This window comes from Mustela nigripes, chromosome 7 (genome assembly GCF_022355385.1).
Source record: "Mustela nigripes isolate SB6536 chromosome 7, MUSNIG.SB6536, whole genome shotgun sequence".
NCBI lineage: Eukaryota > Metazoa > Chordata > Mammalia > Carnivora > Mustelidae > Mustela > Mustela nigripes.
Window position 1 is genome coordinate 37,599,052 of NC_081563.1, and position 25,781 is coordinate 37,624,832.

A 25,781-nucleotide genomic window follows, 5' to 3' on the forward strand; every position below is an offset into this window, starting at 1 on the left:
AAGAAATTAAGTGGTGTATGTAGGAGGAACCCTCTCCAAAAAGGAAAATCAAATTTGTGTGGAGCCTTGTCTGCCTTCCTAACAAGATGCAGCAAACTTTATGACCACTGCCTTTCCACCTTGCCCTCTGCAAGCATGGCCATCATCACCAAGCCTTAAGGAGTGACGTGGCAGTGGTATAGTGACCAAGTCAGCATCCAGTTCCATCTTTGTCTGTCTCAGTAGAAGAGGCAAAAGTCCTTCCATCACAAAATACCATGGAAACAAAGTATCCCAGACCCTTTTCCTGGAGCCTCTCCCATGTCAGAGTCTCTCTAGGAGTTGTGAGCTAAGCCCATGGTCTCACCTTCATCTTTCCAGGACCATCAGCCTCAAAGAAAAGGTCATTCTCATTGTCACTGTAATGAAAACAGAGAGATTGCTCATGTATGTCTCCCAGACAAGTTTTCTTTTCTTTTAAATTCCCCGAAAACAGTCTTCATTATTAATAGGAAACTGTAAATAGTATGTCCCTTAGAGTTGCTGAAAGCTGCCGGCAGGTTTTGTGGTAATATGCATGGAATGCCATAGGAGGCAGGGCAGGTATCCTGGGTACTCTCTGTTGGATCCTGAGACTGGACTTCCACCCATTTCCCCGCTGAGCTTTTCCTCTCTCTCAAGCCAAACTTTGCCAGGATGTGCCCTGTATTGTGCACTTGGAATCTGTTCTTCCTATTTTCCATTTGCAAGAAGCCCCTGCAGCAGCAACATCTGGAAGGTCTGTGGGTCCAAAGGCTGAACTTGCAGTGGGACATCAGTCTTCACACCAGGTTAACTTAGAGCCATGCTTGCCACCAGAAGAGGCATTTTGGAGGACAAATCTGGTCTCCAAGCACAGATAACACTCCACTCTCAAAAGAGGAGCTCTGCTCACACTGTGGTCTTGGTCTCCCCACTGACCTGTAGCCATAAGACATCACTTCACTGGTGGGTTCAGGTACTCTTGCCATGGCTGCTTCAGAAACCTGTGTAAAGAGGAGAAAATGAGTGACTCCTGCCATGCCAGTCTCCATGGGGGCTGCCTTCATATGTGAGCTCCTCTCAGCACCTGGCACATGGCAGGCACGTAAAGGAACAATCTTTAAGTGAACGAGTGAATGCATGAAAGAGCATTCCTTTGGGTCCGGAGGAAACCAAATCCAAACCCATATTTTTGTTAGATCTGGAGCAGAGACTTTGACCCCGAGCTCTCAGATGTCAGCTGCTACATAAGCAACACACATTCCCACAACTTTTCACAAACCATAGCTATAATATATGTGGCAGGTTTGTGAAAAGCCCAGCCCTCAGGCAGAGAGGAAGGGTGAGGAGGGAGGATGAGAGAGAGAGACAGAGACAGAGAGACAGAGAGATTCGACTGGAACCTAGTCATAAAGAAGAGGTAATTCAAGTTGTACCTGAGTGATGAAGACTGGCTGGAGTGAATAGAATCCTGGAGTGGACCGCTGTGCCTCAAAGAGCTATGCCATCTGCCAATTTCTACCTCACTTTTATATTCTTTAAAAAGCAGAAGTGGGAGAACTTAAGAATTTCCCCTTTGGCTAACTGATTTCACAACCAAATTAAAAAACAAAGGAGGAGCAGTGGTAATCTGGGGAAGGGGTGTACTGAAATAATTGTCTAGCCCATGGAAAGGCAATGGGTAGTGAATGGTGACACATTTTTGCAGATGTGTCATTATGCAAATATATATTGTTTTTCTGACAACTGTCACACAAATGATGTCAGTATTAAAGTATAGGATTTTCCTAGGTTAGAGTACTATTTTAATTTAGGGTCTCTGGAACAAAATGGAGGACACACAGATACCTGCATGAACAGGCTCCCTCACTCAGGCACTGCACTTAAATTTAGGAGACTTCAAAAAAAAAAAAAAATTTAGGAGACTTCTCACTTGGAGATGGATTAAGGGGTCTAAAAAGTGACAGCAACCCTTTCAGTCTGAACTGAGGTTGCTGTTCTCTACTTTGGAAGCTCAGGGTTAATTACGGAAGCCTCTGGGGAGACAGGTGGGGCAGAAAATATATAGTTGTTCAGGGATTCAGCTCCTGATGGGGCTGGGAGACCCTTGCAGATAAGCTCGTTCAACCCTTTCAGACCAGGTACTGGTACCCTAGCCAGTTACACATGCAGTCTCTAACAATACTTGATGAAGAATGAATAAGCCCGGATTGGGAATGTATTTGAAAAGATTGTGAATAATGAGGTAGGAAAGAACATTAGGGTTTGAAGCTGATGGCCAGGAAAGAATTCTTGAGACGTCTTTAGTGAAAAAAAGGTTGTTTTATTAAAGCACAGGGATGGGACCCATGGGCAGGAAGAGCTGCAAAGGGGTCATGACGAGTGGCCCGTTATATACTTTCAAGTTGGGAGGGGGTTAGGGAAAGAGTAAATCTCTAAGGAATTTGGAAACAAGCTTTCCAGGACCTTGAGGGGGCTAGCTACTGTTGGGAAAAGTCATTAATTACTATCTAACAAAATCATACTCAAGACCCTTCAAATGTATATCAGTGGGCCATATGCTTGGGCGGGGGGGGGGGGATTGTCAAAACATATCTCGAGGGGTTTCAAGATAAAGGAAAATTTTAAAGGAAATTTTTTATGTTAAAGTAGACTTACAGGATCCTGGGGAGAGGAGGGTGGTAGGTCTGGCCCTTAGCAAAGTATTGACATTGAGGCAGTTGAGTCCCTAGAGGAATGTTACTCTGTCTGTTTCAAGGACTGGTAAATGGGCTGTAGGTAGTAAGGAAACTTAATATTTTCTCTTCTGTCTTTGTTTCCCACATCAAGTAAGTCAAGCTTTCAGGGTCATGATCCCTTTTGAAAATGCAAACAAGATGGGGCACCTGAGTGGCTCAGTGGGTTGGGCCTCTGCCTTTGGCTCAGGTCAAGATCTCAGGGTCCTGGGATCAAGCCCTGCATCGGGCAGTCTGCTCAGTGGGGAGCCTGCTTCCCCCCACCCCCACCCGCCTGCCTCTTTGCCTACTTGTGATCTCTCTCTCTCTGTCAAATAAATAAATAAAAAATCTTTGGGGCACCTGGGTGGCTCAGTTGGTTAAGTGACTGCCTTTGGCTCAGGTCATGATCCTTCAGTCCTGAGATCGAGTCCAGCATCAGGCTCCCTACTTGGCAGGGAGTCTGCTTCTCCCTCTGACCTTCCCCTTTCTCAAGCTCTCTCTCTCATTCTCTCTCTCTCAAATAAATAAATAAAATCTTAAAAAAAAGAAAATCTTTTAAAAAGATGCAAGTAATATGTTTTCTGCCTAAAATCATTTTTCTTTTAACTTTGAAAACTGGAATATTGTTTTTTATAAGAATATCCAGCTGCTACTGTATCTCTTAATATCTCCAAGAGTGATCTGACTGGTTTTTTCTCCCTAGCTCTGTTAAGATGTAATTAAAAAAAGAAACATTGTATAAGTTTAAGGTGTACAACACAATGGTTTGCTATACATACATATCACAAAAAGATTATCACAATAAGGTTAATCAGCACATCCATCACCTCACATAATTATACATATTTACATATTTTATATTTACATATAAACATATACATATTTACAAAAAGATACATATTTATCTTTTTATGGTGAGAACATTTAAGATCTACACATTAGCCACTTTCAAGTATATGATATGGTATGGTTAACAATAGTCATCATGTTGTATGTATATTGGATTCCCAGAACTTACTCATCGTATAACTTGAAGTTTGACCAAACTCTTCCTATTCTTTTCTGTTTCTGTGAGTTTGCCTTTTTTTTTTTTTAAATATTCCACATATAGGTGAAATAATAAAGCATTTGTCTTTTTCTCTCTGACTGATTTTACTTAGTGTAATGCCCTCAAGGTCCATCATATGGTCACAATTGGCAGGATTTCCTTCTTTTTTATGACTGAATGATATTCCTTTATATATCACATTTTGACCCATTCATCTGTTGATGGACATTGAGGTTGTTTCCATGTCTTGACTGTTGTGAATAAAGCTGCAATGAATGTAGGAGTGGAGATGCCTGAGACAGTGACTTCATTTCCTTCGGATATATACCTAGAAGGGGAAATCCTGGATCCTACGGTACTTATAGTTTTAATTTTTTGAGTAACCTCTATATTGTTTGCTTTCCATAGACGTTCTACCAATTTACATTCCTGCCAGCAGTGCTCTAGGTTTCCCTTTTCTCCACATCCTCACCAAAACTCGTTATCTCCTATCTTTTTGATGATATCCATTCTAACAAGTGTGAAGCAATTAGCTCTTGTCCTTTCGTTTTGAATTTCCCTGATGATTAGTGATGTTAGGTATCTTTTCATGTAGCTGCTGGCCATCTGAATGTCTTTTCTGGAAAAATGTCTATTGAGGTCCTCTGTCCTTTTAAAATTAGATTATTTTTTGCTATTGAGTTATAGGAGTTTCTTATATATTTTGGATAATAACCCCTTACCTGTGTTTTACAAATACCTTCTATTCTGAAGTTACCTTTTTGTTTCATTGATTGTTTCTTTTGCTGTGCAGAAGTCGCTCAGTGTGACAGTCCCCTTGTTTATTTTTGCTTTTGCTGCTTGTGCTTTCGGTGTCATATTAAAAAAAAGCCATCGCCAAGACTAGTGTCAAGGAGCTTTCCCCCTATATTTTCTTACAGGAGCTTTACAGTTTCAGGTCTTACTTTTAAGTCTTTAATACATTTTGAGTTAATTTTTGTAAGTGATGTAAGATAGGGGTCTCCGGTTTCATTCCTTTGCATGTGAATATCCAGTTTTCCCAACACCATGTGTTAGAAAGACTATCTTTTCTCCATTGAGTATTCTTGACTCCCTTGTTAAATATTAGCTGACCATATATGCATGGGCTTATTTCTGGGCTCTCAATTCTCTTCCTTTGGTCTATGTGTCTGTTTTTATGCCACTACTATACTGTTTTGATTATTACGATTTTATAGTTTAGTTTGAAATTAGGAAATGTGATACCTCAGCTTTGTGTTTCTTTCTCAAGATTGCTTTGGCTATTCGGGGTCTTTGGCGCCATAAAAGTTTTAGGATCCTTCCTTCCTTCTTCTCTTCCTTCCTTCCTTCCTTCCTTCCTTCCTTCCAGAAGAGGATAAGCAGGCGGGGGAGGGGCGGAGGGAGAGGGAGAGACAGAATCCCAAGGAGGCTGCCTGCTCTGCACAGGTGGGGCTCAATCTCACGACTTGAGATTATGATACAAACCAAATCAAGAGTTGGATGCTCAAGTGACTGAACCGCCCCAGTGCCCCAGGATTTTTTTATTTCTGTAAAATATGCTACCGTAATTTAAATAACTGTTGTCTTGAATCTATAGATGGCTTTAAATAGTATGGACATTTTAATAGTGTTATTATTATTATTCCAGTCTATGAACTTGAGATATCTTTCCATTTATTTGTGTTTTCCTTAATTTCTTTCATTAATGTCTCATAGTTTTAGTGTACAGATCTTTCACCTTCTTGGTTAAATTATTTCTATTTATTTTATTGTTTTTGATACTATTATAAATGGGATTATTTTCTTTATTTTTCTTTTAGATATATATTTTTAGAGCTTTTGTTTATTTCTTTGACAGAGAGAGAGATCACAAGTAAGGAGAGAAGCAGGCAGAGAGAAAGGGGGAATCAGGTTCCCTGCTGAGCAGAGAACCCAACATGGGGCTTGATCACAGGACCCTGAGATCATGACCTGAGCTGAAGGCAGAGGCTTAACCCACTGAGCCACCCAGGTGCCCCTTTCTTTTAGATACTTTGTTGTTAGTGTATCAAAATATACCAGACTTTGTTGAACTCAGAGACCAGCAAAGTACTTGCCCAGCATACTGGCCAAGGGTAACCTTCCCATTTGTAGAATGATTGAATGACTAGGTCATAAACTGTGCATAAAGCCTAGAAATGGGGCCTTCCCCACCCCTTTTGGCACATCTATATTACAGCATTTAGAGCACTGAATTGAAATCTTGCTGGTTTATTGGGGCACCTGGGCGGCCCAGTATCAGGAAGACAGGCACAAGAATGCTATCATTGGTAAGTTTTATGTTCCACAGGCAATCTAAAAGTTGCATACTGGGGGCTCTTGTGTGGCTTGGTCGGTTATGCATCTGCCTTTCATATAGGTCATGATCCCAGGATCCTGGGATCTAGCCCTGCATCTGGCTCTCTGCTCAGTGGGGAGCCTGCTGCTCTCTCTCCCTCTGCCCCTGCCCCTGCCCCCTCAAGTTGTGGGTGTGCACACACATGTGTATTCTCTCACTCTCTCAAATAAATAAATAAATTCTTAAAAAAAAAAAAAGCTGCATCCTGTTCAATGCATCAATTTCTTGTGAGTTTGGTAAGCAATAGTCGGTTCCCAACTCTGAACCCTTATAAAATCGGGTGTCTAGTTCTGCAGACACTTTAGAGGCCCCAAGGAGCTTAATGGACTTTTCTGTTTTGCCTCCATGGGCTTCACTCTCTCAAGTAAGCAGTGGTTGCCAAACTTCATTGAAGGAACTACCATCTTCCTCAGAGTCCTTATGCTGGGGTCAGCAAGACCTGGAGGTCTGATAGCTCTGTGGGCTCTCCTGCCCAGAGAACACAGAGATGCTCTCAGCCTCTTGATGTGTTGAGAAGCTGAGTGGAGGAGGATGAAAGCCAGTCACAGAGAGGGAGGTATGCAAGAGACTCAAGCGTCATTTCTGAGTTAATCCTTTCTGTTTCTAAGGACTATGAGCTTGAGGTCAGGAATCTTGAATCTACTTCTCCATCTTTTTGTATCCAGGATGCATAAGTTCCCATTCTTTTTGCTCAAGGGAAATTTTGGAGCCATGGGGCAATGCCCCTTGACGTAGTAGTTTCTAGTTCTGCTGTGTCTCATCCCAGGCCCAGAGCCTGGACCCCAAACCTGGCAGCATCCTGTCCATCTCAGGAAGTGAAACTTCTCATTGTGTCAGGCAAGTATGTTGCACAATGCATGTATCCAACCCCATCTCCTCAAAGAGACTACTCAGGTCATAGCACTTCCTTCCAGTCCCTAATCAACAGAAAACTTCTCACTACAGAAATAGTTGCACTGGGGGAGGGCCTGGAAGAGTGACAATGATGTAAATGGCCACGCAGACCCATAAAAAATGGAACAAGCAGAAGTGGGGAGTTGACAATGCCAGGATGTAGTGGGAAACTCCATTTGGGGAGGACTCTTCCCTCTTGAGTCACTCAAGCCCTTCTCACCTCCAAGTCAAGTTGTCCTCTACACTGTCAGGTCATTTCTCCAAGACAGGAGAATGGCAGTTATTCAGAGCAGCAAGTGCCTTGGTAATATCTTAATATAATATCCTATATTCTCTCCTAATCTGTCTGATCTTGAACTTCTGGCTTCTCTTAGCAAGATTGACCTCCCCCAAATGGTCTTCAGTCAAGAAGACAAATGATCATGGGTCATTTCTTATATTATCATGTGTAGTTATAGTAATATCTACTCTCTGTCATGGGCCATTTTGTTCTTGTTGATTCTCTTGTACAGAAAAACGTAAAGCCATGACTGTCCCTACGATTTTCCAAGTCCCATCTCATCCTTGGCATGGACTTCCTAATATTCTTCTTCAGAATCTTATCATTTCTTTCCACCATTCCCATAGACCTTTCTGGTACCCAAAAGTGTTTAAAATGTCCTGTGTAGCCATGCCTGTCTCCATGGCTACTTCTTTCCTTTTCTTTCTGTTTCAGAGATTATTTCAGATTGGAGAGTCTGATTTTAGTTTTGAGACCTCTGCTTTTCTTCTTATAGCATCATCTCCATCGAGTCTGCCCCTCTCTTGGATCCAGGTACTTAGAGCAGACAGGCGGATTTCAGGAATGCTCCATTCTCCTCCCTGGTCTAGAACAAGGAGGACTCAAATATATGAGGAAGCTGCTAGGTTTGGTGAGGTATATGGTCTGCAGAGGCTTCTCCCTACTGGCTGAGTCATTATTCCACCTCTGAAAGTCCAATGAAACTTGTCCTTCCTTTGGGTTCAATAGTAAAAGCCCTTTGGTAGGTGAGTAGATGCCAGGACGTTTCTACTCTGTATCTTTCTTGCACGAATAGATATAAGATAGTCTGCCATAAACACAGGGCTTTGGTGCTGCTTATATAGGGATCTAGAAACATTATAAAGGACCAGATAGTAAATATTTTAATCTTTATGAGTCACAGGGTCTATGTTGCAACTACTCAACCCTGTCATTGTTGTGTGAAAGCAGCCATAGATAATATGTAAATGAATGGGCTTAACTGGATTTATCTTGCAGGTCATAGGATGTCGGCCCCTGTCTTACACCATTGTATTAAATCATATTTCTTGGACAAAAATTTAGAAACAATACTTTAAAAAAAACCCTGCCCTTTATTGAGTACCAGGCACTTTTTCCCTTGTCTTATTTAGTCTTTGCAATAAACTTTAAGGTAGATAGTATTGACCCATTTCACAGATGTGAAAACCGAGACTGACAGAGTTAACTAATTACTAGTACATGCTGGAACCATGACTCAAACATGGTTTAGTTGAATCTAAACCAGATCCTTTTTTCCTTTTTTTAAAAAAAATTACTTTTAACTATTATAAACATTTTTTGCTCCCATCTTGTGCTGTCCACAGTGCCCATCTGCAGATTTTTTTCTCAATGATTCAACTATATTCTAAATGACATTAGTTTGGCAGACTCATATATCTTGGAAACTGTGCCCATAAATGTTTCCACACTGTCCTCTTAGGATTAGGGTAAACTCCGTGCCCCTGTCCTTCTTCCTCTTCCCACCTGGCTGTGACATGTGTGAATTCTCTTCTTTCTCCTTCTCTCAGGGTAGCACTGGGACTTTCCAAACTGGGTATTTAGTTCTCTCTCTTCCCTTTTCTGAGTTTCTTCCTTATTCATTTTCATTTTCTCACCTGCTACTGGTAGCTCTGTTGTTTGGTTTCCTTTGTCCTTTCCTTTTTCTTTAAGACTGTTCTAGCACTATAAAAAAAGACCACTTTAGGATTATTATCCCTGGAATCATATGGTTTTTTAAAAAGTAATGCTTAAAAATACTTTGCTCCTAAAATCTCTGATGAAATACTTCTCTCCTAATCTGTCTGCAGTGTATGTATTCTACTTGCTGGTTATTACATAATTGAAGGTGATTTGGTCATTTCCTTCCAGGACTTAGTTAATTTCACTTCTCCAATTACTTCCTCCTTGTTGGCTGGAACCGAGTTTTCTATCTTCTGGGAATACAAAGTTCTTAGCAAAGCAACTCAGGACTTGTTGGGTGCAATGGTCAAGTCTAGAACCCAGACTCTAGATGGTTAATCTCCCCTAATTACTGAGCAATGTTGAATGAGGAAGTCTGATTGTGTAAAGGTATTATACAAATTCTACCTATACTCCTATACAATGCATAGATATTCCAGAATTCAGCAACTTGGGATTCCTTTCTCTCCCTGGCATTAGAGGTTGCAACCTCTTTAAGTATGTACTAATGGATCTATGAGGCTGCCACATGTGACCCATTTTTCAAAGTCGGTTTTCACAAGGGAGGATGTTTGATATGATGGTTCCAAAGTGATCGATCAAAGTTAACCGGTGGCATGTGCAAGCAGCAGGTTATATTTTAGAATTGGTAGTGATTTAAAAAATCAGGGTCCTGGGATCGAGCCCTGCATTGGGCTCTCTGCTCAGCAGGGAGCATGCTTCCTGCTTTTTCTCTTTGCCTGCCTCTCTGCCTACTTGTGATCTCTGTCTGTCAAATAAATAAAATCTTAAAAAAAAAAGGGAGAAAACTTTCATTGCCCCTACCTGTCTCTCTCACTGGGTAAGTCATTTTACCAGAAATTGTCCCAGTCACTGCCATCCAGGGACTCACCGTTCATTCATTAACCACCATCAGTTCTTTGAATAGGTCTTTTTTTGAGCACTTCCTGACTGCCTTGGATCTATAGATTTCTCTCCATCCTCATACTTCATTGTAAGTAATTCAAGCCCTCTCCCTTCTTACCTCGGTCATTTAAATCATTTCCTAATTAGTTTGTTTGCTGACCTGGAAACTCCATTCATCCATTCCCAACACATTAGCCAAGGGATGTTTCCACAAAGCAAATCTGGAGACATCAAGTCCTTGCTCACATCTCATTGCTGGCTCCCTGTCTCCTCTGTGGATGAGTCCAAGCTCCTGAGCATGGCAAGCAAGATCCACCATGGAATCCTCTCTTCTTCTCTCCTGCCACACACTTAAGTCCTCCCAAACTATTTGCAGTCCTTGAATGCAATAATATTCTTTCTAGCTTCCATGCTGTTGTACAATGTTTTCTTTTTGCCTGGAAACTCCTTATCCTCCTTGTTGTTTGTCCACTGCTTAATCCCTTTTTTCTTTTTTAAAGATTTTTATTTATTTATTTGAGAGAGAGTGAGAGTGAGAGAAATCAGAGGGATAGGGAGAAGCAGAATCACTGCTGAGCATGGAGCCTGATGTGGGGCTCGATCCTAGGACCCTGAGATCATGACCTGAACCGAAGGCAGATGCTAACCAACTGAGCCATCCAGGTGCTCCTGCCTAATCCTCTGTACCATGTGCCTCTAACACCCTCTGCAAATCTCCCTCACTGTGCTTTATTTGCTTATCTCCCTTACTATTAACACACTTGTTATAGCTCTTATCTCCATGCCTGGCACATGATGGTGGTCCATGAGTGTTGGCTGACCAAATGAATGAAAGCCAGGCATGATCATGCTGCCACTCTCATGGGTTCCATCTTGAGCAACCTTCCTCTGTTTCCTTAGAAAAGAGTATCTTGGATTAAAGATAGAGACTTACCAGAAGCGCAATTTTCAACTCACAATGAACTCCTCAGTAAGCAGCCTTGTTGATAATGGAAGCAGCAGGTAGGCCCCAAAGACTCCTAGAGACTTCTGGGCGTGACTGGGGGTGTTGTCCTCTTGGAGAAGTGCAGTTCCTGCCACAAAGGCACAGTGAACACCTTGCTGCCCAGCTTGAGTCAGAGTGGTGTTCAACTGCTCCTCTAGAGCATCCTGAGCTCTTTATGAAATCCTCTGGGATAAGGAGGTGACAGGAGTTGTCTCTATCATCAGGAAGTGATAGTGTTCTCCTGCTCAGTGTTTCACCAGATGCCTGGGAGGTAAATTTCTGGAGAGACACTCCCATTTGTCCCAAAAGGCAGTTTTGAAATGTTTCTTAAGGGCTTTTCCAAACTCCTCTGAGAGTTTGGGAGTTCCAGAAAGATGGAATCAGAGGTGATGACATGGTAGGGTAAGTAGCTTTTGGAATGACTTCCATCATTCCAAAATGGGAGGTGTGTGAGCGTGTGCACGTGTGTGTGTGTGTGCATTTGTGTGTGTGTATACAGAGGAAGGAGAGGAAAACTATACCTCACACCAGGCACCATGTAAGCTCTGTGTGTGTGTGTGTGTGTGTGTGTGCACAGAGGAAGGAGAACAAAACTATACAAGACACGGTACTTGTCCTCAAGGAACTTTTGCAAATGCCTACAATTTAAGAGAATATGGCAAGTGTTATGAGGTGTATAAACTGCCATGGAGGGGTCATCTGCTCTTTCCTCTACATGTGTTCAGGGACTTGGCCAGGTCAAAGGAGGGAGAGAAACATGATTTGGCTCATTGTGAACTGAGAGTGCTCTGGGCTACATTCTGATATCCTGTTTGTGAAATTGTGGATTCATGTTGGGAGGGTTGTTTACTTCAGAGCAGAGTGAAGACCTGAGAGTACTAGGAAAGGCATGGAGGTGAGTACCTCCTCACTCTGGACAAGGGACTATAAGAAAGAACTGGATTGGCCTTGGCAAATGAGGTTGCAGACTCGTATCTCCATGTGGTCATTGTTGCTGTCTGACTTGGAACCCTGAAAGGAATGGATATCTACTGTCAGACATCCTAGGGAGATGGGGCAGGAGGAGGGCCCTAGTGGGTGTGGGGTAAAGCTTTCTCTATTAGGCCACATGGCAGCTAGGGCCAGGACTCTGGGACTTGGACCTGCCTGGAACTCACCCTGCGGAGTATGAGTGGGGAAGTGGGATTGAGCTGGTTGCTCACACACTGAGAAACTCCAGGAGTGAAGCAGGGAAGGAGGCCTGGGGGTAGCCACTCTGCCCGAGGCAGTTTTATTTCCCTTCTTTCATCCTCAAGCCTCATGTCTCTGAAGGCAGGAAGGTGGTCTCAGAGATTTAAGGGACATCCCCTCTAGGACAGATGTGACAGGAAGAGTTAGGAGGTATTGTGTGCCCAGCAAAGCAGCCACCTCTAGAATGGTCCCCAAGAGCAGGGCCCTGGGGGCCTTTGCTCACTGCAGTATCCCCAGACCCTAGAGCAGTGCAGTTTCACTGACATGAATGAATGAATGTCACCAACAGCAGTCTGAGTGTGGCAGCCTGAGGTGGAAGTCAGAGGGAAGATTCTGAGACAGTGTCTTAGGGATGCTCAGAAGTTGATCACTGGGGACACATTGAGGGGGATACATTTCTGTTCTCATAATTAGGCGTAAGGCAAATTTGACCCCTACAGAAACCCAGGCATGTCGTGTGTGGTGAATGAACTGAAAGGGAGTAGTATGTGTCATTCAGAATGTACTAACTTGGCATATGGGTTATTTTGAGCTGAACGCAGTGAGATTCAAAACTCAGCTTAACCTCTCTCGTAACTACCTAAAATAATTTAGATAAGTGGCCTATACCAGAGAGAGGGCTGTTAGCAGAGAGAACTGTTATCTGAAAGACTTTTCTGTGTGGTAGGGCAAATATCTGATTACCAAACTCCTGCTCTTCTTATCTGCCTACGAATTGCCCTCCTTCCTCTGAAGTCCCAGGGCCCTACCCCTTTCCCTAGGTCAGAATGGGACACATAAACCTCAATTGCCTGACTGCTTTGAGTCTCATATTTTTATGGGGTGCCTATACAAAGGAAATTAAATTTGCTTTTCTCCTATTAGTCTGTCTTATGTCAATTTAATTAGTAGAACAGCCAACAAACCTAGAAGAGAAGAAGGGAAATTTTGTCTGTCCATACAGAATCCTCACCACTGACCTTACCGTATCCAGGAGCCCAACTCCACCTTCCCTCTCCCCAGAAGTCTGCTTCAGCAGGGCATCTGGAAGGTTTGTACTATGCAAAGGGAAGCAAAAAGAAATGGGTGTTGGGGCCCCTGTTTCAAGACGTGATATGTAGGGGACTGACTGTCTGCACTGGGGAATAATGATAGGGCTCTGAGTGCCCAGGTGGCTCTCCAGGTGGCTGACATTGTTTGCCTTCAGCTGGGGCCTGTCCATGTCTGTGATTGCTGGATGCTTGTGGACTAGGGAGTGTGGGGTTCATAGCTGTACTTGTGATGGACTCTACATGCCCCTCTTTAGGGCAAAGGCTCCCCCCATGTCCCTATATGTCCCCCTATGTCTCCTATTTCTAACTGGGGTAAAAATCCATGTGACCTCTGCATGCCTTAGTATGAAGTTATTGGTTGGTTAGGTGGGGTCTCCTTTGTTGAGGCCTTTCCAAGGCTCTTGCAGCCCAGGCCTTGCTGGTACTTTCTTCATCTCTCAGCCCTCTTCCTCTTGCTCACTACATCTAGCACACAGGCCTTCTGTCTGATCCTTGGCTTGGCAGTCTTGCCCCTAATTTGGGGGCAAGTTGGTTTATCTTTCTCTCATCAGGGTCTCCCTCGGCCCCCAGCTCTCATTCTGTCTCCAGCTCTAGCCACTCTCTCTCTCTTTTAAAATTTATTATTCAAGTATAGGCAGCATGCAATGTTATATTAGTTCCAAGTGTACAACATAGTGATTTGGCAATTCTATACATTATGTAATACTTACCATGATAAGTGTAGTTACCATCTGTCAACTTACAATGTCTTATAATTTTATTGACTATGTTCCTTATGTTGTATTTCCCATCCTTGTGACTTTTTAAATTTTATTTTAATTTATTTTTATTTTATTAACATATAATGTATTATTAGCCCCAGGTGTACAGGTCTATGAATTGTTAGGCTTACACACTTCACGGCACTCACCATAGCACATACCCTCCTCAGTGTCCATAACCCAACCACCCTCTCCCTACCCCACTCCCTTCAGCAACCCTCAGTTTGTTTTGTGAGATTAAGAGTCTCTTATGGTTTATCTCCCTCCTGATTCCATCTTGTTTCATTTTTCCCTTCTCTACCCTCCAAATCCCCCACTGCCTCTCAAATTCCTCATATCAAGGAGATCATATGATGATTGTCTTTCTCTGACTTATTTTGCTCAGCATTATACCCTTTAGTTCCATCCACATCATTGCAAATGGTAAGATTTCATTTCTTTTGATGGCTGCATAGTATTCCATTATATATATGTATACCACATCTTCTTTATCCATTCATCTATTGATGGACACCTAGGCTCTTTCCATAGTTTGGCTATTGTGGATATTGCTTTTATGAACATGCGGGTGCATGTGCACCTTCAGATCACTCCATTTGTATCTTTAGGGTAAATACCCAGTAGTGCGATTGCTGGGTCGTAGGGTAGCTGTATTTTCAACAGTTTGAGGAACCTCCACACTGTTTTCCAGAGTGGTTGCACCAGCTTGCATTTCTATCAACAGTGTAGGAGGGTTCCCCTTTCCCTGCATCCTTGCCAGCATCTGTCATTTCCTGACTTGTTAATTTTAGCCATTCTGACTGGTGTGAGGTGATATCTCCGTGTGGTTTTGATTTGTATTTCCCTGATGCAGAGTGATGTTGAGCACTTTTTTATGTGTCTGTTGGCCATCTGGATGTCTTCTTTGTGGAAATGTCTATTCATGTCCTTTGCCCATTTCTTGATTGGATTATTTGTTCTTTGGGTGTTCACTTTTTAAATTTTATAACTGAAAGTTTAGACCTCTTAATCCCCTCCAGCTATTTCACTTATCCCATCAACTCTCTCTCTCTCTTCCTGGCAACCAGTTAGTTCTCTGTATTTACAAGTCTGTTTCCCTTTTTTTGTTTATTTTGTTTTTTAGATTCTACATATGGAAATGTAAGTGATGTCATATTGTATTTATCTTTCTCTGTCTGGCTATGCTTAGCATAATGCCCTCTAGGTTCATCCATGTTGTTGTAAATGGCAAGATCTCATCCTTTTTTTATGACTGAGCACTATTCTGTCACATATATTCATATATAATATGTATATACACATATATAATATATATATATATATCACATTTTTAATAAAACTGGACAGCTACATGAAGAAGAACAAAACTGGACCATTGTATTATACCGCACACAAAAATAAACTCAACATGGATTAAAGACCTAAATGTGGGACCTGACGCCATAAAACTATAAATGAAAAGGCAGTAATCTTTTAGATATGGGTTTTAGCAGCATATTTATAGATATATCTCCTCAGCTCAGGGAGACAAAAACAAAGATAAACAATGGGACTGTACCAAAATAAAAAGCTCTGGCCGCTCATTAGCATTTTACTCCTGTGTATTTTCTTCTTGCTTATCTGTTGTTTGCTGACAGATTGCTCCACTAGCCTGTGGGCATGAGGAGCATGCAGCTCCTGTAGTCTTACTACTATTGTGTCCCCAGGCCAGGGTGGGTGATTTTGATTTTTGAGTGGCAGTTGAGCAAATGAGCCATCTAGCTCCTGTCTCAGGTTTCACTCCATGCTTTCCAAAGAATGCAGGCCCCCCCAAATTAGAGTCATTTGGTTCAGTGCCTTTGGGTGTGTGGTTTGTGCCCCTGGCTCCTGCCTGGTAGAGTGTGCTGCTCTGACTGGCTGCATAGGTGCCCTTGCCCTCTCTTTCTTCTCACTTCCTCTTGGTAGTTCCTTCTGAAATTGCTTGTTCAGTGTAGAGCGTGACCTTGCCCAACAGGATTCTGCTCCACATGGGCTTAAGAAAACCGAGAACTCTTGCTTGGATCTCTCCTACTGAGCTCCTGAAGTCAGTTTATAGGTGAGGAATGAGATTACCCTGGGGTCAAACCGTAGATCAGGCAGGTTGCAGACTCTTGTACAGGTGCTCAGCTTCTGGTGTGAGTTCCCCCCTACACTGGGTGTTCAGGTGGAGAGAGGGCAAGGTATTGCTTTGTGCTCCTGAGGAAGCACTGGACTGAAATCTCAGCCAAGGGCCACATTATTTAGAGGAAGTGGCTCAGCCAGTCCTGACACTGGGAGTTGGCCCTGCCTGATTGTCCTATTGCAAATGGCTTAATGGACAAGGGGACTAGACTGGTATTAGTGGAGATGTGGGGAAAAGGGAATAAGCCCACAATATTTTCTCTGAACCCACAGCAGCCTTGTTGGCTTTAACACAGATTGTTTAACTGTCAGCACTTAGCTCTTACGTTATCCTATGGACAACCAGATCTCAGGAGTCAGAGTTTGTGAATTCTGGCAAGTTCCTTGACTCTCTCTTTACTGAGATTGATTCCTCAGGAGACCCCATTTTAAAGTATCAAGGATACAGTAGGATTCACCTTAGTCTCACTTTGTTCATTGGACAAGGAAATTTGCTCTTCTTTTAAGTACTAGTCATATGGAAAGCAATCCTACAAATAAGCAAACAAACTCATGTCAGTACCCAGAACAGAACTTTTCAATTTAGTTTTCCCCAAGTAATAAGCCTCCTTGTTGCTTAGTAGGGAGCTGCTTTGAGTGTGACTGTTTGGGAACACATCTGTCCTTCCCCTCCAGTCTTAAAGTTCCTAGAGGACCATGACAAAATCAGCCACTTCTTCTCCTATGACACTTTGCTTATGTTGAGCCCTCAGGAGAGGGAGAGGGAATTATCACTGGGATGAGGGATTCCAGGAGGCATTCAGTAGGTGAGTCAGAAAGACCAAAGAGGGAATCAGATGAAGCTCTACCCTCCTAGCCTAATCTCTGAAGGTCACTCATCTTCCTGGCCAGATGTCCTTAAGTTAAAATGACGACAACAAAACCTAGCTCTCAAGGTTGTAACAAAGATAAACAAAGTCCCTTATGTGAAAGTGTCTATCACAGAGGTGGACCATGGCTGACACACAGGAAATACTAGTTTGCCTCCCTTCCTCCTCCTTTCTTCCCTTTCTACTGAGAGTAGCCTCCTCTTCACTGTTGCCACAGAATCTCTGATAATAGTGGTAATCCAACAGGACTCACTGGTTATGTGTGAGTATGTGTGCATTAGGACTGGAAAGTGTCAACTGGCAACATTCATTCATAATGAACTCACTTGGCCTGGGGCTGCAGTGGGGATGGAGAATATCGTTCCCCAGTATGCATCATTGTCCCTTTGTTTCATCGGTTCCTTGGAGCATTTGTCCAAATGGAGCCCCTCAGTGGGCTCACCAGATACAGATGTCCTGAGTTTCCCAGCACCCTTAACAATTTAGCATCATCTATTCCCTAAAAGTGTAATTGCTTTCCATACAGTATTTCCAGTATTGCTAGGAATACAAAGATGGATTAAACATGGGTGCTTCTCTTCAGGGCACTTATCTTGAATACAAAAAATTAATAGTAGGTGCTGAGAAGAGGCACTCCTTTTTGCCACCCTCAAGGCTGCGTACCTCTTGGAAAGACTCCATTTAGGCAATCATGCACACAGACATCCTTCTTTCTGACCACAGCCTTCCTGCTTTCTCACCCCCATACTCTCAAAGCGTCAATTATTCACCCTTATCAGGACAACTAGCCCACAAACATCCCCCTTCTCTATCTGTCCTTCTACTTTTGCTTCCTTTTTAGCCATTTTAGTTAATATGCTCCATCTTCTCAACCATTTTCTTGCTGATCTTCTCAGCAGCCTTTCCCTTTTTCTCCCCTAGCATTTCCTAGGCAAAACCCCAATCCTGCGTATATTGATGGTCTGCTTTTTCCGCATCTCTCTTGAGGCTACTGGGGACTGTTGGAGAAAACTGTCTGGCTTACAGATGACTGCCTCCTGGATGCATGGGCACCACTACCCACTGGGCTCTGACATTGTTTGGCAGTCCTATGAAGATCTCCTAGTGTGCTGTGCAGAGAAGTCATTTCAAATACTCACCACTGACCTCAAATCCTGACCCTACCTCTCTCCCTCATACTTAGTCCTTGAAAAATCGACACCATCATATGAGAGCTCCCACAGCATTTCCTTTTTTTTTTTTTTTTTAAGATTTTATTTATTAGAGAGAGACAGCATGAGCAGGGGCTGGGGTGAAGCAGAGGGGAAGGGAGAAGCAGACTCACTGCTAATTGAGGAGCCTGACCTGCGGCTGTATCCCAGGACCCTGGGATCATGACCTGAGCCAGAGGCAGATGCTTAACTGACTGAGCCACCCAGTTGTTGGAATAGTGGAGGCTTTTTATCCTACATGGGCTCTTTCTTCTACCCAGGCCTGCAACCTCTTGACCCACTGTTGTATAATAAAGAGTGTATCTGTTTTTTGCCCCAGATTCCTATCAGGGAACTTCTTGAAACTCTTGGAATTTTTGATTCTTGGCAGTGCCCTTAGATAACTTTAGGTGGGAGGCTAGTCTCCAGAAAGACCAACCATGTAATTAGAAGATTGGGGCTTTGAGTCACATGATGGTATTAGTCAACTCTTCCTCCCAGCCTCCTGAGAGTGAAGAGGAGGGGGACTGGAGGTTGAGTTCACTCGCATGGGCAAAGATTTAATCAATTATACCTACATGATGAGATCCCAGAAAAACTCTGGACACTGGAGCTTGGATAGGTTTCCTTTTTGTTGAACACAGTGATGTACTGAGAGAGTGATGTGTCCTGATTCCACATGGAGAGGGTACGGAAACTCAGTTCCCTCCCAGACCTCCTCCTCTATATCTTGGCATTTGGCTGGTTCTCCTGATGTGTATCCTATTTAATAAAATAATAATAATATCAGCACTTTCCTGAATTCTGTGAATCTTTCTAACTAATTAAAAAACCTGAGAGGGTCTTGGGAACTTCTGAATTTATAACCAGTTAATCAGAAATGTGGGTGGTCGCTGGTCAGGACAGTCTTATTGGGGACTATGACCTTTAACTTGTGGGGTCTGCACTAACTCTGGATGGTTATTGCTAGAATTGAATTGAAGTATACCCAGTTAGAGTTGAAATGGAATACTCATCTTCTCAAGGACCTTGCTGTTAGTATCTTTCTCCCTCATTTTTGACCCTTTACTCTCTACTGGCTCCTTTTTACCAAACCCTCTTGTGCCTTGCTTATATGAATTAAAACGAAACAAAATAAAACAAAACTGCTTTGTTTCTCTTAAAAAAGTGCCTTCACTTGTTTCCCCTCCCACTCCTGAGGCCTCAACGCTTTTGCTTCCTCCCTCCGTTTGATTGTAACTTCTCTCATGAAGGCCATCCTGTCCCTAGAGTCAGTGATCATTTTCAGCCTTTAAAAACAAAAAACAGAAAACAAAAAAAACACAAACAAACAAAAAAACTTGACTTCTCGGTGGTATTTCACACAATTGATCTTTTTTTTCCTCAAACTACAATCCCCTATTGCCTCAGTTCTTCAATATCACCCAGCTTTTCCTTCTGTCATTCCTTTCCCAGTCACCTATCTAGTCTTCTTCTGTCTGTCTCTTAACTACACCAAACTGTTCCACTTCTCACCCTCTTTTTTGATTTCTAGTCTATGAAAGTCTCACCCTCCACCCAGAGACCTAGAGCATCACCTTGACCCCTTCACCTCATTCACCACTCTAACCTCATGTCTAATGAACTATCATGCTTGGTTTCCTTTTACTTTTCAAGTACCTCATGTCTCCGTGCATTTACACCCTCTGTTTCTATTGCTCTCCAGTCCACATGAAAACCTCTGGTTCACTTCCTCTTTAGACTCCCTGCTTCTAGTTGTGTGACTGTCTAACCCATTCTCCACCGTATAGCTAGAGTAAAATTTCTAGAACAGACACAATTATGTAGAGCCAGAGCCTATGTGGAACCTGCCCAATGGAAAATGCCATGACTTTTTGTTGAATGACTATTATGTCCTTGCTGAAGACCCTTCAGTAGTTTCCCATGGCCCTTAGAGTCCAATCTCCTGGGCACAGTTTGTAGCCCTCTTGACCTGGCCCTTGCACACACCCCTTTTTTTTGCCTTGAATGTATCATGCTCACCCTCCCTCTACCTGCAACACCCTTCCCTTCCTTTGGCCAGTAACTGTTATTCATCCCTTACATCTCAGCCTTCATGGGCTCTTTCCTGCCCCACCTGCCATAGGTCCTAGTCACTTCCTGCTCCACCTATTATATACTTATTACATTGTATTGCAATTGTTTGCAGTGCTGATTTACATACCCACTAGCAGTATCTCAACATCCCCATCACTCTACATTCTTGGCAACACTTAATGTAGCCAAACTTTTAAAAATTTTGACAATCCATTTGGTGTAAAATGGTATCTTACTACACTTTAATTTCTATTTCTCTAATTTTTAATGAGGTAGAGCATCTTTTCAAATGTTTCTTAGCCATTTGTATTTACTCTTCTATGAAATGCATATACGTTTTCCTGCTGGATTTTTTCTTATTTATTTGTAGGAGTTCTTTATATATTCTAAATACCAATCTTTTGTGACAAATTTTATGTTATAAATTTTATATCCCAGTTTGTGGCTTGTTTTTCCACCTTTTTTTTTTTTTTTTTAAGATTTCATTTACCTATTTGACAGAGAGAAATCACAGTAGACAGAGAGGCAGGCAGAGAGAAAGAGGGAAGCAGGCTCCCTGCTGAGCAGACAGCCCGATGTGGGACTTGATCCCAAGACCCCGAGATCATGACCTGAGCCGAAGGCAGCAGCCCAACCCACTGAGCCACCCAGGTGCCCCTGTTTTTCCACTTTTTAATGGCATATTTTAAAGGAAAAAGTTTTATTTCTTTTGTAATCATATAATATATTATTAGCCCCAGGGGTACAGGTCTGTGAATCACCAGGTTTACAGACTTCACAGCACTCACCATAACACATACCCTCCCCAGTGTCTATAACCCCACCACCCTCTCCCTACCACCCCCTCCCAGCAACCCTCAGTTTGTTTTGTGAGATTAAGAGTCTCTTATGGTTTGTCTCCCTCCCAATCCCATCTTGTTTCATTGATTCTTTTATTATCCCCCAGGCCCCCTCATGTTGTATCTCCACTTCCTCATATCAGGGAGATCATATGATAGTTGTCTTTCTCTGATTGACTTATTTCGCTAAGCATAATACCTTTAAAGAAAAATTTTTTACATTTAAAATGAGGTCAAATTGATCAGTTTCCCATTTATGGTTTATGCCTTTGGTGTCTTATTTAAGAAATTTCTCCCTGCCCCAAATCACAAAGATATTCTACTATATTTTGTTCTGTAAGTTTAAAAGTTTTGTCTTTTCACATTTGTGCCTTTATTACATTTAAGAATAGCTGCAAAAGGGCAAGAGGTATGGTCTGATTTCATGCTGATCACCAGAGCTCTGTGTAGTGACTGGTACCTAATAAGGGATCAGTGACTGAATGAATGATTGACTGAAGGTAGAAACAGAGCGGTATGGGAATTCAGAGGGAGCAAGAGGTACTGTTGAAAGGTGAAGGAGATCAAGTAAGATAGTGGTTCTTAATTCTGGGTCTACACTGGGGTTCCCTGGAGACCATTAAAATGTAGAGGGCTCCACCCCAGAAACTCTTTGTGATTGGTCTGAGCCATGGCCCAGGCATCAAGTGATCCTAGTGAGGGGTCAGGGCTGAGGGCCATTGGATTTGGAGGTAAAATAATATTGTAGTCAAGGAAAGAGGATCTGGGCTCAGCACACCTGGGCTTGAATTTAGCCTTGTAACTGACTAGCTGTGTGCTCTTATACTGTTTGAACGTGCTTCTTTACCTACAAAATGGATGTAGTAACACCTATGTGCCAGGGTGGTTGTGAGAGTTAGAGGAGATACATGTGTTCCCAGAACGAAGTGTGTTCTTAAAGATCTGTTGCATTTGTTTGTTTGTTTGTTTATGTTTTTCACAGAGGCGATGACATTTGAGCCAGACCTTGATGCCTGGGTGAGACACAAATATGTGGTGATTTGAGAGAGAAGGTCAAGTCAGGTGGAAGATTCAAGGGGGTGGCAGAGGGAAGACATGCTCAGGAGGAGTTAGCAGGCCAGTTAGCATCCGCAGAAAGTGCAATAAAGAGAAGAGTGGGGAATCTGTAAGGGGAGACAGGTAGTGAACAGGTGCCAAGGGTACAGCTTTTCAGGGGTTCCTATGGGCACTGTTGTCTTCCCAAATCTCCAGCCTAGCCATAAGTGAGCAAGGATTCTGGATTCTCTCTCTCTTTGTTTCTCCCGTCATTCCCTAGAATAGAGCAGTAACCGGCTTTTAGGAGGAAAGTTAAGACAGGGTCACGCTGAGGATCAGGAAAAAATGCAAGAATGCTCTGCTTGTTCTCTTATTGAGTTCTTACTTTAGTGTCTATTAAGGCAATCTAGTCTAGGGCAATGCCCAGTGGAGGTTATTCTCTTTCCCTCTCCCATATGCCTAGATTATCTTTGTTTTCCATCTCTATTCTGTTATATATCATATTTGTCCTCTAGCACAGTATTTCATGTCCTGTCTGCCTTTCCTCTTTTCTAGATTCCAGCTGTTCCTGGAGGTTTAGATCATTTCCTTGTTATTTTCTTGTCCCCCAGAGCACAATGAGTGCTTAATAAATGGTTATTGATTTGAATCAAATCTTATTTAAATGGTTATGTTTCACATCTAATTGGCTCCTGGATCTTTGCATTTCTTTCTAGCATAACCAGAGATGGGGAACCATATCAAAGGCAGGACTATGCCTTGTAGAAATGCATGAAACCCTCTCCCTGACAGCTGAAAAAGAGCATGGAAAGGTGCAAAAACAAAACTTCCACTTTTGGAAATGTAAAAATGTGACACTTGTCACACTTAGGTGTATTTTACCATGAAGTTATTGTTGGTGTCTTATGACTGCATTGTTTACCCAAATATGGATTTATCCTCCTGTATCAAGAGCTGAGGACAGAAATGTTGTTGATACAGACTCTTGATAAGGAGGCCAGTATTCAGAGAATTTCTATAATGCAGTTTTTGAATTGTTTTGCATTTCTTTAATATTTACTTAAATTGGTGGTTTAACTTAGTTGTGAAGTCTGATCAAATGTTTGGGATATACTCATAATGCTGGCTTTGGTTTTTAGAAAAGTTATTTGTAAGTTATTATTTCTGGTAATACTTAAGCAACATGGTCATTTGTTTCTTAAGGCCTATCTTAGGTTGTGACAGTAAAATTATATCATCCCTGTGTAGATAAATGCTTATCTTTTTGGCCCCTGTAGCAGGATATAACCTTAGCTTGTCCCCAGAACTAAATCAGGTTAGTAAAGTGTAGTTTACTAAGAAAATGTTTGGGGTAAAACAATCTGTTTTATTTACTTTGTTGGATATCACATATCCATCAGGAGACTCTTCTGACTGTGACTGTGAACAGACTAAAACAAGAATTAAGAACATCAACTTACATTTTAAAAGAATCTTCAGCTTGGGGGCACCTGGGCAACTCAGTCGTTAAGTGGCTGGCTGTCTCTGGGATCTGGGACCAAGTCCCACATCGGGCTCCCTGCTTTGCAGGAAGCTTGCTTCTCCCTCTCCCACTCCACGTGCTTGTGTTCCCTCTCTCATTCTCTCTCTCTGTCAAATAAATAAATAAAATCTTAAAAAAGAGAGAATCTTTAGCTTGTTTTAGATGGATTGTTGGTTGGATAGCCTGAAGATTTATAATTTGGGGGAGAGTTGTCTCTTGCCCTTAGTGGTTTGACTTATTTCAGTTACATGTAGTTTTGTTGTGAAACAGTTTGGATTCTCAAAAAAATGTTGGCTTGTATAATGCTGAGAAGTACTGAGCCACTCATCTGAAAGAGTAGGCCTGAGAAATAATTTGAACTGGTTTATAGATGGGCACTACAGACATCTACCTCTGTCTTAACTGGCTGTTCAGATATAGACAAAATATTGAGAGGAGTAAGGATTCAAAAGTAGGTGCTGAGCTATGTGTGATCTGTTTGATCTACAACACAGAAGACTGCGCCAATGGACCTCAAGGAAAAGGGGTGTGCATTTATTGATCCCACAACATGAAGGGCAAAATGATAAGCTGAGTAAGAATTAGCCTCTGATCTTAAGAGGTTAACAGGTTTTGAGGATGACAGACAAAAATATTTAATAAAAATATTTAAGGTTATAAATGCTCTGATGGAGTTATGTTCAAGAGATCAAGAGGAAGATTGGTTGATTGAGTCTGGGAACATGGGAAAGAACATTCCTGAGCAAGCAGCTGCTACTGGTACTGAGTCTTAAAGGAGGAATAGTACATGAGAGGTATGGGGAGTGCCAGCAAAAGGACTTGAGGCAGGGTCTCTGGAGGCAGTGATGAGAGATGAGACTAAGAAGTAGGCAGGAACAAGATTAAGAAGGGCCTCCTTAGGCAAAGGAGATCTGAGTGACACAGTCAGTTTTGCATTTCAGCAAGTTCATTTTCTCACTGTAGCACAGAAAGGGCTGGAGCGGGGCCAGGCTCAAAGCAGGGAGACAGAAAGTCTGGGGGAAGTTATGATGCCCTGAAATAAGACAGCAGTGGTAAGTAGAGAGTGGAAGAGACAGAGTTGAGATTTTTCCACAGTAAAATCAGAATGGACTTATTGGCCAGTTGGATAGGAGTGGGGATTCAGGAAACAAAAGTTGAGGATAACTCTGAGATTTCTAGGTTGACCTACTAAAGTGGAATTATCTAACACTACCTGGAAGCCAGGGGGATGATCAACTTTGTTTGCTTTGGGCAAAGTGATGTAGGAGGAGTTATTGCATTAAAGTTTGGATATGTGAATTTGGTATGCCTTTGGAATTTATAGGTAAATTTCTCCAGATGGTGGTTGGATATGTCTGTCTAGATGAGGAAATAAGAACAGTTTGGCTGGTGATGCACAGTTGGAAGTGGTCATTGTATATCTCAGAACTCAGAGTAACTGAATGGAGAGGGCCATTCTGAAGGAGCTAGGTGAGGAGGTAGGGGAGTAAATTCTCTCATCTCTCACCTCTCTGCTCATGACTTCCTCTCAGTTTCTCCTGTTGACTAAACCTGACAGCAGGGGAGCCCAGTGGATATAGTTCCATATAGGTCAGCCTCCTAGGGACCAAAGCCAGATGGAAAAGGATGATGGAAGATCTGGGGTTCAAAAGGAGTATCTGGGATGACCACCATCTGAAGGCAGGTTATATAAGAATTGTCAGTGGGGCACCTGGGTGGCTCAGTGGGTTAAGCCGCTGCCTTTGGCTCAGGTCATGATCTCGGGGTCCTGGGATCGAGTCCCACATCAGGCTCTCTGCTCAGCGGGGAGCCTGCTTCCCTCTCTCTCTCTCTCTGCCTGCCTCTCTGTCTACTGTGATCTCTCTCTGTCAGATAAATAAATAACATCTTAAAAAAAAAAAAGGAATTGTCAGTAAAGGACACTGAGGAGACAGAGGCCAGAAAAAAAACCAGACGATTCAGAAGCCAAAGGGAAAAGGAAGTCAGGCAAAACAAAGGTTGAATCCATTGGATTTGACAATTAGGAGACCTTCATAAAAGTAGTTTTAATGGGGTGGTGGAACCAAGAGTCAGCCAGTTAAGGTGGATTAAGGAATAAAAAGGATTTTCATTTCTAGCAATATGGATGACTAGTTCTCCATATAACTATGGTGACTTAGTTGGTTAAACAGCTGCCTTCAG

At 42.4% G+C, this 25,781-nt stretch overlaps 2 protein-coding genes across 3 annotated transcripts in view; one reads left to right on the forward strand and one right to left on the reverse strand.

Moving 5' to 3' along the window:
• The window catches only part of IL1B (interleukin 1 beta), a 7,046-nt gene extending 5,528 nt beyond the window's left edge, over positions 1–1,518 (reverse strand). The window contains exons 1-3 of the mRNA XM_059407723.1: positions 1,437–1,518; positions 940–1,004; positions 347–398 (exon numbers count right to left, since the gene is read on the reverse strand). Coding sequence (XP_059263706.1) covers positions 347–398; positions 940–989 — 102 coding nt within the window. The 5' untranslated portion in view covers positions 990–1,004; positions 1,437–1,518. The remainder of the gene's footprint in view (positions 1–346; positions 399–939; positions 1,005–1,436) is intronic.
• Positions 1–25,781, forward strand: part of LOC132022476 (interleukin-36 gamma-like) — a 162,380-nt gene that overhangs the window by 58,178 nt on the left and 78,421 nt on the right. The gene's annotated exons all lie outside the window — the stretch shown is intronic.